The sequence below is a fragment of the Rattus rattus genome, chromosome 5, assembly GCF_011064425.1.
Source record: "Rattus rattus isolate New Zealand chromosome 5, Rrattus_CSIRO_v1, whole genome shotgun sequence".
Lineage (NCBI taxonomy): Eukaryota > Metazoa > Chordata > Mammalia > Rodentia > Muridae > Rattus > Rattus rattus.
Window position 1 is genome coordinate 94246553 of NC_046158.1, and position 14058 is coordinate 94260610.

At 40.8% G+C, this 14058-nt stretch overlaps 1 protein-coding gene across 6 annotated transcripts in view; it reads right to left on the minus strand.

Annotated features, from left to right (window-relative positions):
* Meis2 (Meis homeobox 2) overlaps window positions 1-14058 on the minus strand; it is a 203243-nt gene that overhangs the window by 172649 nt on the left and 16536 nt on the right. For all 6 annotated transcript variants that reach the window (XM_032903903.1, XM_032903904.1, XM_032903908.1 and 3 more), the window contains one exon: window positions 12154-12268. In XM_032903903.1, coding sequence (XP_032759794.1) covers window positions 12154-12268 — 115 coding nt within the window. The remainder of the gene's footprint in view (window positions 1-12153; window positions 12269-14058) is intronic.

Genomic DNA, 14058 nt, shown 5'->3' on the forward strand with positions numbered 1-14058 from the left:
CAGATTCTCAGGTCTTCCTCTGGAAACCATGATGTCAAATTTCTGTGATCAGCCTTCCCCTCTGCGTCCCCATGTCTGTGTGTGCTTTCCATGATTAGGAATGTTTGGTAAACAGTGCTTAGAGGAGTAAGCACACACTTGAGGTAAATGTCAGCTCTGCTGGTCCTCCAGCTGCGCTTTTCCTGTGTAGTCTCTCATAAAAACAGCAAGTCTGGGCTGTTGTTGCTCTTTGCGTACCCATAGCTTCACACTTCTGAGCCTTTGTTGTCTCTACTCTACCTGCTCCCTTGTCCCCTCCCTTTCATATTCACCTAAAGATAATATTAAAGCCACCAATGGAACACTGAAAGCCTCCCCAGCTCTGAGAAGCCTTTTACTAATACTTCAGAGAGTGTTACTCCTTCCCTTCCTCAAATAGATTACACCCTGCATGTCAGACGTAATGTCAGAAGTGTGCCTGTTTGTTTGTTGACATTCCCAAATCATGTGATAAAGCCCTGGTGTGGAAAGGGAACACATCTTATTTGGCCCAATTATATGATTAATAAATGAATGAACGAAGACATTTGCATTCTACCATAATCTACCAAGATATACTATTTTGGAGCCAATGTATATTAAGTATAAAACTGCCTTATGAAATAATTATTAGTCCCATTTTATGGGTAGAGAAACTAACAGGCAGAGAAATAGTGGTCTGGAAGTAGCAAGGTCAGAAGGTTGATTCTCCTGCTTCAAATCCTGTCATTCTCTCAACACCAGTCACCTTCCTTAAGCATCCTTCCTGAACTCATTATTCCATGACCGCTGCACGTGAATGCATGCTTCCTACAAGTTATGTGTGCATCTGTCACAATGTCCCTCCCCCAGCTTACTGTAGATAGCCACTGAAGGCCAGGGCACACCAACTTCCATACCTACAGGCCCCAAATCCCTTGCTTGATCTTTGTGTCATGAATTTAAATAACACAAGCCTTGGTAAGGTCTTAAGGGATAGGGAGAAAGATACACAACAACCTCCACATGTGGCATTTTGTCAGGAAGAGATTCCACAAGCTCTGATCATCCACACTCTATCACCTTGACCCTTCCCTCACACTTGGCACATAGAGATTTTAGAAGTTCTATTCACTGGGTGTTTATTACAAATGTTAGTTAGAAAAAGGAATATAAAATCCCATACTCCTCAATGTTTCTCTTTTAAAAAGTTTCATTTTGTAGCAATAGTACCCGCTATCACTATTGGGTAGGAAAGATTAAGGAATAAATAACTATTTGATTTAAGCAAATATTCCAATAGTTCATGCACAGCTTCTGAGAATGTGCATCACAACTCAACATGGGGTCACATATCTGAATGTGTGGGTCCCAAAAATTTGGCAACAGTCAAAACTTTCTGAGTATGCAATGACCAAAAATTGATTCAAAATTAAACTTGTAACAAATCCAAGATGTTCCTGACAGAGCTTGCCATGTTGCATTTCAGAGCGGTCTCGGTTCTGAGCACACAGTATGCTTGCTTCCCAGCATGCATGCCACCAGGGCGTGCAGCACAACCTATAGATGCCTGAACCACTTCAGCGCAGACTGGAAATTATTGCAAGTTATGAATTGCAGTATTTTTACTGTATGTACAAGGTTTTCTGGTTTATTTATGAAAAAGAAAAACCCAACTACAAAGAATTTAAATAGTTTTCCCCAGTCATTCTTCAGCATGCAAGTCACAAATTGGTACATCTTGGATTGTTCTGTGTTAGAACGTCTGATTCTTAAAAAATGTTTTTAAGATTCTTAAATGTTGTTTTTAAGTAGCTGTCTTGACTTTGACTAAAACAAAACAGAAAAAAAAATATTTAGTAGGACTTGGAATGTAACTCAGTGAGCGATGGTTCGATGAGCACGCAGTTGGCTCTAAACAATCAGAATTACATAGGATGTTTTGGGTTGGAATTAGGGCAGAAATTCCAATAATTTCAGAAATGGCCCTACCCTTGGGCCATTCCTCATGTATGTGAATCTGTCTTCTCAGTTGACTTTACAATGAAAATAAGGATTAGCTCTGGAAATACTGAAGCTACTCTGTGTCTTGCAGTGTCACGTTTAGTATTTGTACATAAAAATAAACACACCTGTACTATAAGTATTAAACTTGCTTGCTCGTTTATAAATGATAAAATATATACATATAGGAGAGTTGTTTTAAAATAAATTTCTTTATAATTTATTAGCAATAAATACTTGATTTGTATACTCAGTTTGCATACCTAGAGGTTCTCATGTATATATCCGTGTGAACTAACGGTCTTTACGTTAAGATTCATAAAATGCCTTTAACTATGAAAATGTATGATCATTAATTACAGGTTTTGGAATAGTTCACAGGTAAGGGTAGATAGAGGCTGATCTTCTGCTGTGCTTCTGGTGTGTTATTCCACCTGTGAAGTGTAGTAATCGCAACAGAACAGGTCCCAGCTGGATGACGAACAAGAAAGGAGTTGCTTGTGTTTACAAGATGCTCCTGAGGCTAAGACCGGAACCTAAGCTGTCCTACATACGATGTGTGTCATTTTACCCTTTGCTATAAAAATAAATTCAGATGCCTAGTTCCTGTCTTGGTAAATAAGAAAGGAAAAGTTCTTCTAAACTAATGGACAAAAAGGAGAGGGAGAGAAAGTATTATCTTGTTGCTTATCATAAATCAAGGACATGGAATCCCAAGATGTAGAACTTCTAACCAGTCTCCTATTAGAAGATAACGTATAAAAGTAAAATAATAGATAATTATAGATGGAAACACTAGCTGCACAGAGTGGAACTGGTGAGTCCAGGCTATACTAGAGGGAGAGGACAAGTCCCCCAAAATAATGCAACATATCCAAGGTCTATAGATAATTAGTGTCAGCACAGGACAGGAGAGGAAGAATGCAAGAACTGAGCATTGCTGTTTTGGGGCAATGTTCTGTGCCCCACATGTGAAGTCGCATTTAATATACCTTCCATGTGGAAGGAATGTAGTGTTCCCTCCACTTTACTAAAAGAAAAGCAGAAACTAGCGGATGCTGATGAGAACAGAGACGTGAATTCAAGTCCGCCTTCCAGGCGCTACCTTCCCACTGTAACTGTGACCTCAGAGTACAGATCTTACCACAGGGTAGGATCCCTGACTGTGGTCTGGGCAGATGGAAAGGACCTACTGTGAAAATAAATAAATCTCCTAAAAGCTGCTTATAAAAGACTAAGGCGCACATATATGAAATCGGTAATGTACGACGAAAAATTACTTCCAGGCTCCTTTCCATGTTTCTATGAGAAGTTCCAAAAGTTAGCCCATCCTCAGCAAAGTCACCATAGGGAAATACCTCTCACATACTACCTGTTCTCCTGATCAGATACTCTCTCTTTCTCTCCCTCCCTCCCTCTCTCTCTTCCTTTCTCTCTCTCTCCCTCTCTCTCTCCCTCCCTCTCTCTCTCTGTCTCTCTCTGTCTCTGTCTCTCTCTCTCTTTCTCTCTCTCTCTCTCTCTCTCCTCTCTCTCTCTCCCTCTCTCTCTCTCTGTCTCTCTCTCTCCCTCTCTCTCTCCTCCCTCTCTCTGTCTCTCTCTCCCCCTTCTCTCTCTCTCATATAATAAGAAATTCTATCTCCAAATTCTGACCACACGTGCATAGTTAAAGACGATGCTATGTGCTAATGAGACAAACTTTTAAAAGACCTACCTATCTTCCAAAGGATTCTATGGTTAAGCTGATGCCTCTTTTGGCTCCTTTAGGGCAGTAATGAATACACAAAATGTTAGCTTAAAATTTTTTTTCTCCTTATGGGATGTAATCAGATTGCAACAGATGCACAGATACATTCCAAATAACTCTTGTCTATCTAGGTAAACATCACAGAATCCATCGGCATCAAGTTTTTCTTAATTTGTTTGCCCTTAGTAGGAATAAGAGGTATGTATGTCTATGGGTCCTATTTATGCAGTCAAAAGCCAACCCATGACTGCTAGATAGGATAGCTTAATACGTAGTAAGGGATAGCCCTCCATTAGAAAAGGTGGGAGAGAGGCCAGGAAACATACACTCTCCTTACAGCACTGTGGAGAAGATGTTCCAATGGAGACAGACATGCTATGGAAGGACAAAAGAGGACCTGGGCTCACGGCTGGGCTGGGCAAAGTGGGAAAGCTTCATGAAGTGGGGTGATACTAGTGTGTCAGAGTAAGAGTTCTCTAGGTAGACAGGCAAGGACACATTCCGGATACGTCTGCTTCCACGGCCTTCGTATTAGAGATCCTGGGAACTTACCCTTGCTCAACAGGGATACTAAGAGGTTTCACTCCACTTTTAGCAAGGAACTAACTTTCAGTTTCCTTTTTGCTTGTCACCAGAAAGGTGTGGATTACTCCAGAGGACACGGGATTGTATTTTAGTAAGTTTAAGTGGCTTAAAGCACTGTCTGCTGTGACATTAAAACAAAATGTTTTCTGAGGTCTAATCAAAGACAGATGTGACAAGGGAAGATAAATACAAAGTTCTCCCACGAACCCTTTCTATAAACAAACAAACAAACAAACCCAGAAACAATCTTAAGGGATTCCCTATGGATAGAAATAGGAACGGGGGATGGGAAGAGGGTGGATAACATGGTGCTTTCACAGACTATTCTTCCAAAGCCAGGACAATGAAGGGGAAGAAAACAGTACACGTGTATTACAATGTATAGCGCCATAAGGCTGTGTTTGATGCTCTGGAGGGCTTCAACAAGTACTGTTCAGCCAAAAATCAATTGAAAAATCAGCATGATAAGAGAGCATGAGTTGCCCTATAATAGCCTTAAGACCCCCAAGGCTATTCAAGTCCCTTTCATCTGCCACACGGCACAGACTCTAGGGGATCTCACTTGCCCTCCTCAGTCCTCGGCCCCTCCACCTCCCTCACCTACAGCTTCGCTTTCCCTGCAAAAGGGCGGCTGACAGGGAATGATGATGTTTTCAAGTGGTTTTTGAGAATGTTTTCCTTCCCTGCCTCATTCTCGATCTTCTCTTGACATTTGCACTAAAACGCATCCTGTGCGATCAGTCACAGGCTTCTAAATAGTAAATGGTCAGCCTCAGTCTCCGAAGGGCCTAATGAGTGATGGTGCTGTGTTCTGAATGCCTTCACCGACAGACTTCCCACTGCCCTTAATAAAATCACTGTTCAGGCCTCATGCAAATGAGCCGTGTAAGCAATTCACAGCATTGTTATAAATATACATACATATATTTCATTCCAAGATTTCCATCTCAATATTTCTTCAATCACTCCTCACAATGTCTGGTTTGTTCAATTTATATTTCTGCTCGGCATTTGGTGCAAACCCCACAGATAAGATACATCTGTCCCTTAGTCACAGATCTTGGCATTTTTACCTTAACTCCATCGTGAAATGAGTGCTTGGATTTACCTTGCTTATTAGCACCACTTCCTCATCATCAAACATTTCACTTCCAAACTTTCGAATTTGACACGAGCTGCAGCAACTCGGTGCAGCCTTATCCAAGCTTAAGGAAGACACATAAGCAAACTGCTCCGGGTGAGGGAAAGAGAAGCTAATTGGGAGTCAGCTTCCCTGTGATTATCAGCTTGTTTATGGGGAGGGAGGGCTCTTCAGAATGGCACTGTAAATTCATCCCTGATTATGGTGTTAACACCAGAGCTCCCTTCCACACGCTCCCCGAGAGCCCCCACCCCGGCCATTTTGTTTAGTTATAAAGGGTTGTGCACTGTTTCCCCCAGACTGACAGCCCTCCATGCTTCGATTTTTCTCCAGTTTTAAGAAAAAATTAATCAGTTGCACAAGCCAGTTGCCAGACTTCACTTCCCTCATGGCAGAAAGCACACATATTCATTGTCTGCTATAAGAATAAATTTTAGTAATTTTTCCCCACGTCAATATGAATATTAGACTGACCCAATTAATATGAAATGCTTCTATGCTGCTGGAACAGACAGTGCTACAGAAAGAACCATTTGCACAACCTGTTCATGATTATGGGCCATAAGGACTCAAAGATGGCACGCACATTTGTGGGCCATCTGAATGCTTACACGGGAAGGGGAGGGAGAGGGGTGAGCGGCACAACGTTAGCTTGACTGTCGTGGGTCATGTTTTTTAATCCCGAGTATTGGACATGTAACACAGCAACAAGAGCTGATCATTTTGTTTAATCACCTTTTGGATCCTTGCCAGATGGTCTCTATTGAGAACGCTGCAAACACAGAGACACGAGCTGCATCTAACACGCCACCAGAGCCTTCCCGTAAATGTCTGAGAACTGATTCCAACGAGAATTTAGTCTCCGAGCAGAAAGGGATACATTTAAAAACTCTGTGCATTAACTATACTTTTCCCCATAGAATCCTCGCTTGGCATGAATAATTTACCCACTCTTATGCTAATGGGATCATGAAAGTATCCCCCTGTCTTTAGTGCCGCAATTCTCAGCTTTCAGTAATTACCCCACCCAGTGAAAATAACATGGCTTCCACACTGAACAGCCCACTTGTACCTGACAATCAGAAGGATCATGGCTGACAGTGGAAGAATCCAGAACTGGACGAGACACCCTCAGAACCCAGAGAAGAACACACCCACACAGTAGCCCTGGGAGAGGGGGAAGATATATGGATGGGAAGGGAAGAGGGGTTAAAAAAAGAAAAAGGCTCTCCATCGTCAGTCTGCCTGTCTTTTGACTTGTCATCAACTCTGACTCAAAGAAAAATGTGCTCCCTTTCTAAGTGTGAAAGAAATCAGAGACCAGATGAGTCTAGAAAGAAAATCAATACATGATATCTAAGAAAAATTCCATAGTTATCTATAAAACACATCTGCATGAAGGATGTATTTTATTAGACTTTGAATATATATAAAGGATAGGAAATCCCCTTAATGAACTTGTAGGAAAGAGAGAGAGAGAGAGAGAGAGAGAGAGAGAGAGAGAGAGAGAGAGAGATTGAGAGAGAGAGATTACTGGATAAAATGGAAGAGAATAGAGAAAAAGGAGGGGAAAAGAAAACTTATTTTGTCCTCTGTCCCCAAAACTCCATGTTAGGTAGTTCACTGTGTAAAAACTATCAGGCTAAAACATCTGGGAAAGAAAGCTATGAAACAGCAGGGAACGTGGCTGGTTTATTGTTTATCTTTTGTTTATGAGGCAGTATTCAAGTTTAATTACTACTCTAAATTAAACTCTAACTGGCATCAGGAGACATCCCTTTCCATGACTAAGTTTAAAAAAAAATCTGGAAATCCCAACTCCGAATTTTTCAGGTAAGTTGATATATATATATATATATATATATATGAAATTAGTCAAAATTAACAGCAATTATAGAAAGCTTTGAAACATTTACGGGCAACCATTACATGTTCCTAGAGCAAGTATTTATTAGAAGACTTTAATTTTATTTCTGATGGCAACGACCTAAAATGTCTTAAGACATCCACAAAACATACCTACATGTTTGCTGATGATTGAAAGGTGGCTTTCATATTTGTTTAATTTTTTTGGATGGAAGGGAAGTATCATATGAATATTTTACATATATAACAGCTTCTTCTCTGGCCATGTTCAACTGTCAATTACAGTTGAAGAGAAAAAATGTTAATAGCAATCGAGAGGAAGAGAGATGCTAGTGTACTCATCGTAAGTTAGTGACCAGTTTGGGGTGAACTTCACTCTAGGAAAAATAAAAGTTAAAAGCAACTAGCAAGGGATGATGCCAGATGGCGTCTGTCATATTGTATTTAGGGTTATTTTAAAGAGATTGCCGCCACCATGAAAACATTCCATTGACAGAGTTTTCTTAGACTGAATGAGAAATCCCAGCAGAGAATATTCAGGACCCTCAGTAAGTGGGTTCTCCACCTCCTCCTTTAAATATATAACTGGAATATTTAAAGCAGGAAAAATATTGTTTCATAAGTGCAGTATAGTACAAACTCAAAAGTGTCATGCTCTCTTATGCGTGTGCTTCACCATGAGGGTTTCCTCCCATTACTAAGGGGACATTTGCAGTTTCAACACTACGGTTGCTAAATAACTGTATAATAACTAAATAAACATCTAGCTGTGGGATTCTAGCCTCGTTGCCTGGATGATAGATGGTGACATCAATGGAGGGGCCTGGTGGCAGAGTGGAGGGGAACCCTGCTGGCTTACACAGCCCTGGGTCTTGAGTGATTAGAGATATAGATGCTAACATGTTCATGTATTTGGGTTAATCTGGGTCTGGCAACAGGATGGTTAACGTGTGTGTGTGATGTGCACTGTGAGCTCAGCAGTTACTGGGCCAACTGTCTCGGTATTTCTGGGAATCCTGCCTGTTCACAGTGCAGGGATTGTTCAATTGCCGCAAAACGTACAAAATGAATTTTACAAAAATGAACTGTAAGGAAGGCCCCATTACAACGATTTTACAGCAAAGATGTCAACATCAATTTTTCTTTCATGCATAGCTAATGATTAAAACAGCATATTCCATTTGCCTAAGACAATTTATTTCATATTGGCACATCAAAATATTGAAATACAAAGTTATCTTTACTCTACCCTTTTTATTCACTGCTGCTGAACCCAGACCATTGTTCAAAACAGGGAGAATAAAACAAACTTGGCACGAAATACTTAAAACAAAGGCTCATCAATATCTGCAATTTGTCAACATCTCAATTACAGCACTGGAAAAATGTAAATTTCATGTGCTCTAAACACTGAGGGTCTATTCTCTTGCCAATTCACATGTGTAACTCCCATCAGCGTTAATGGGAGTTACACAAACCCATCAATAATAATAATACTTTGTACATATACTGTGCCTTTTATCTAAGGCTCTCAGAGTGCTCTCGGAGCAAGGAGCTGCTTCCTAGCCTTCACCCTGGCAAATACACAATGGAACACAAAGCATCCTTTGACTCAGCAGCAGGTACAGAACTAGGGACCCCAAGCCTTATTATCAGGCCCCATTTTACTGCCAGGAAGTCAGGCACAAAGACGGGCAGTTACTGCCCCAGAGCTCTGAGTCTGCACCCTAATTCTATCCTTGAAAAACCAGATTTCCTTCCTCATCCAATGTGACTAACAAGACAAACGCCCTCCCTTTGGCTGCTTTTTGAAAACAGAAAACCTAGTGAATGAAAAGTTAGGTTCATATTTATGCAGTTGACTGCTGTGTGGTTGTTAAGATAGAGCCAGACTTTACATATCCCCTAGTTCGTTTTTTACAATATTAAAAAATCTTGCTTTCTTTTCTCCATTCGGTTTATCATACAAACTCCTCAGAGAAAAGATGACCTTTCACCCACGTAACTGGAGCTCTCTCAGTATCATGTCATAAAATGAGATGTTTTTAGGTTCCAAAGTAAAGACTTGTGAGAATCCTTATTGTAAAAATATTCTCAAAAATTATAAAGCAACATAAATGCATGTATTGTTTTATAGCATATGGCTATTAAAGTTTAATTTAAAATGTGTATGAAAACATTGTATTTAGTACAATTCATCCCTATTTCTTCTGTTTATCATAATTTGTTTTGAAATTGAATCGTTTTACAGTTTTCCATATGCCTGTTGTGCTAATAAATTCTGAAGAAATAACTAAAGTCTCTTGTGAACTGCAAACTTAGGTTTCCATGAAACATTATGATATACTTAATATGAAGAACATAAATTTCCCTCCCAGGTTTTCCATTTTACATCAACTCTAAGATCTAACCTGTGATAAGCATATGTGATTTCAGTCAATATCTCTGTTGACTTTGCCCCGAAGCAGATAATTAATCTTTCCCAACTGAAAGCTACTCTGAGCATGTTGGTGGGACCAAGAATCAAAAGAGCTTTAACATGTTTCAAAGATTATAGGAGCAAAACGTACGTAAGGCTGGCCTCTAAATTTTAGGGTCAGCTGTCAAAAACAAACAAAACAGAACAAAGCAAATCGGAACACCTGGATGCATGCATTTTAACTACTGACCCAGTGAGTCAGGTAGAAAAACTCTCCTTGCACCAACTTTCGCCATCTTGTCAAAAAGATAACTTTTCCCCGCTCTCTCTCAAACTTTAACACAGTTGAGCAGGCCGTTGGAGAGACAGACTTCCCAGTGCTCACATACATAAACCACCGTGTCCATTCTTTAATCCCGCAGAGATATGATTAAAGGAACAAAAAGCTTGGGGGATCAAATCCTTCAGCAAGGGATAAGTGGGTGTGGCTACCCACAGCACGGAAGGATCAGTGGGGTTTTTTTCCCCCTCCCCAGAGGATCGCTCTTACATGTCTTTCTCTTTCTTGACCAGAAACCCATAGTAAAACAGAACTGACTAAGTGAAATGATAAAACTTCATGCTTTGTTTGCTGCCGTGGGTATTCCCTGCTCCTTAAGCCTACATCGGCTCCTCTGCTGGCTCCTCTCCTCTCTGACCCTTCCTGTTATCCCCCTCGCCATAACTCAACTAACCCAACAGAACCAGTCAGTTTTAAATTTCAGTTGGGACCTTGGTGACCTGTTAATGAATCTACAGAGAAGAGAAAAACTCACAGTGTTGAGTTATGCCTGGTGTCGCTAGCTGACTTGGAGTCAGAAATGCTTGAAGCGTTAACGTAATTGCAAGAATGTGAAAAATGAAGCGCCGGGCTCCTGAGCCAAGTGAAAGGTCAGAGGGAGACTCACACCGGAGAAGTTTCTGGAAGATAGCCTCATTAGGCCATTAAGTCTGCTTCTCCTTCTCCCCGCACCCATTCCTGCAATGTTGAGGGTGTTTTGTTTTTATAATAGATATTTCACCCTTTGTGTTGCCCTAACTTGGGGCATTGGGGGAAGACTGAAAGCTTTCTGCATTTGACCCAGGGTCAGTTGGAACCTCAGCTAAACCCCTGTATTGCAGTTCCACGATTGAATCTATGCACAACATTCCTTCAAAATGTCTTAGAACGAAGTTTATTTTACAAACAGTCCAACTGATGTACCCAAACCAATATACAGACAGCTCACAAGCTCTTCCATAGCTTGGCATTTGATAGTACATCATCTACTCGTTGCGACTTGTTTCAAAGACACATTCTAAATAGAGTTCACTTACAAGTAAAAGCTGTCCTAGAAAGGCCAGTTTTCTAGACTCGATTGGAAATTCAGGAGTCCAAAATTCCTGGCCAGAAACATGGAGGAGGGTAGATACTCACAGGACGCCAACAACTCTCTTTTAGATGGCCTATATAACTACAGCCCAAGCCGTTAAACAGTATTTGACTTGGAAGCCTGTCTAACACTTAAATATTGTGGCCATAAACAGAATCATAATAGAGATAAAATAGACCTAAGAGATCAGACACCATCTAATGTAAAATATTAAAAAGTAAGATCTATACACATTCCTGGACCACATTCAATAATGCATCTTCTTTTAAATGATCATTTTATCCATACAAGAGTCATTCCCACCAACATATAATTGCTCTCTCTTGTAAGTGGCAAAATTCATTACAAATTGCAGAAGGTTTCCTGAACATCTGCGGCTGTTCTCCTTGCCTTCTGAAATTCTATTTTTTTTGTTTTGTTTTGTTTTTTGAATTGGGACAAAAGTCACTATTTCAGCTGTCTAGAAGCAGGGACAAACAACATCTGAAGAATTTTGAAATCCATCTTCTCAAAATAAAAATCTGTATAGACCTCTTCAAACCCCTTCCCCCTATTTCTGGAGTTAATAAGAACAGATTATTGTATCTTACATTCTTTCAGTTCTTGGCTGTTTTCATTATAAAGAACTCTTGTAGTAAATATTAGAAGCAAGCATCTTGTCTACAAATAGTTCAAACTTCTGGATTATAGCAGATAGGTAGGCCTGTCTTTCCAATAGTCACCAGAGTAGTGTAGATAACCACATTTGTAAGAGAATTGGCAGAACTAATCGATTATTATTGTAACGTGGACTTAAAGATTAAATAGCTCATTTTGACTCTTTAAATAGAGTAACAGGAGGAAATGTGTCTTCCTCCCAAAAGTTTAGTAATACCCCTTACACCTTTACCAGCCCCTCTTCTGTGTACACAGACCGATACCATGACACGCTGAAGTCCTTTTGATCACATCTACTTTTGTAGGAGGAAAATTCTGAACCTTTTACCTTGCTCACTGCTGTTGTCTCCACTCTGGGAAGCATGACCCCCACTGGAGGGTCCTGGGGTGCCTGCTGAGTGAGTTGAGGTTGCATCATCGTGGTCTCGCCAGGATGAAGGGTTCTGATGTCAGGATGCCAAGGAATTTTCCCACAGTTACCATTTGAGCCATACATGAGGAGCCATGGAGACATACGGGCACAGGGGGAGAAAAAAATGAACATATTAGTATTTTCAGGAGTGGCCACAGGCATGCTAACCTGTGTCTTCCTTTTCTGTCACATCCATATATGCATAACTGACACGCCTCTTCAAAGATACACTCTACTGTATGAGAATTTACACCGCAGTAAAGTTAACGTCTGAGGCAAGGGGAAACTGCCTTAAAATGTCTTTCTCAGTTTAGAAGCAGGACACATTCTTTCCCCCTGGTGTTCTCAGAAACAAAATCCATCAGAATATGAGCCTCTACAGAATCCAATACTCCCTTCAAGCGAGCCCGGGATCAGCAATGTTTGGTGGGATGTGCCCTTCCACTTTTTAATTGTGTTATGCTAAAATGGTTGGTTGGAACTCTCTCCGAACGTTATCAACAGGTAGCTTGCATAGCCAACAGAAGCAGTATTAATCAAGCCATCAGTATCTCACAAGCCGCCAAAGCCTGCTTTAATTTGCACGAATGGTAATTTTTAAAATGAAACTAACGCGAGCGGAGTGCCACTTAGCAAGCGAGCTGGGACTTTCGCTGTAAGCGATTGAATGGAAGAACTTCAGTGGACTTCAAGGCCAGCCAGGAGGCCAGCTCATGCTACTTTACTAATATACTGGTCTCCTGCTTCCCCTCCCCTTTCCTGATCATTCCCAATACCCACACTGTAGCTTAAAGGGAAACAGGAATTCGAATGTACAGGAAGGACTTTATCAGCACCACATGAAGGCAGGCCAGAGATGGAATTTCCTCTGGCAGACAGGGAGAACAGGCACCACACGTGAAACCGAGCAGACTCGGACGGAGCCAAAGCTGTGCACTTGTTAGCCATGTGGCAGGACTCTGACTAAACGTATGGAGTTACAGGCAATTGAATTTTTTGGGGTTGGGGTAGAGGGTACAGGGCAAAAGTTCAAAGATATAGCAATCCTTCAGAGTGCTTCATTGCTTCCTACTAGAATTGGTAAACAATATTTCAGAAGCATACACCATGGACGAACTATTTGGTTATATGAAGGCTATTGTACCATAATACCAAGACAGAGAGTTTATTAGGAAAAAAAAAGTCAGTCTGCCTTTTTTTTTCCTCCATACTAACTCTGTACTGTACCTACAGCAGATAATGCTACCGAAATAAAGCCAGAAACCAAAGCATGACCAATGAAGGAACTATCCTTACATGGTATAATAGCAACACACAGATTGCACACTACTATTTGGAATTTTTTTTTTAGATGTTAACATAATCCAGATCTTTGTGATCAACGATCTCAATGTGAAGTAGTGCTGTTGGGGGTGTCACCAGGCCAGCCATGGATTCAAAGTCAAGACACTGAGTAGAAATCATGACTGTAAATACAGTTCAGGTTCAGATCTCTACAATAAAGATGTGATGGAGAAAGAGGATTAAGGAATTAGCTGGGCATGCCTATAATCGCAACACTCAAGAGACTCAGGCAGGGGGACTGCCATGAGTTTGGGTCAAATCTAGACTATACAGTGAGATCCTGTATCAATAAAGAAAGAGGGAAAGAAAAGGAGGGAGGGAAGAAAGCAGGCCACCCAGAAGCAAGGAAAGAAGGAAGGAAGGAAGGAAGGAAGGAAGGAAGGAAGGAAGGAAGGAAGGAAGGAAGAAAAGATTGGTTAGGAAATGAAAGTGAGTAGAACATATTAGACCAAGTTATCAGTTGCTTTGCAGTCTCTT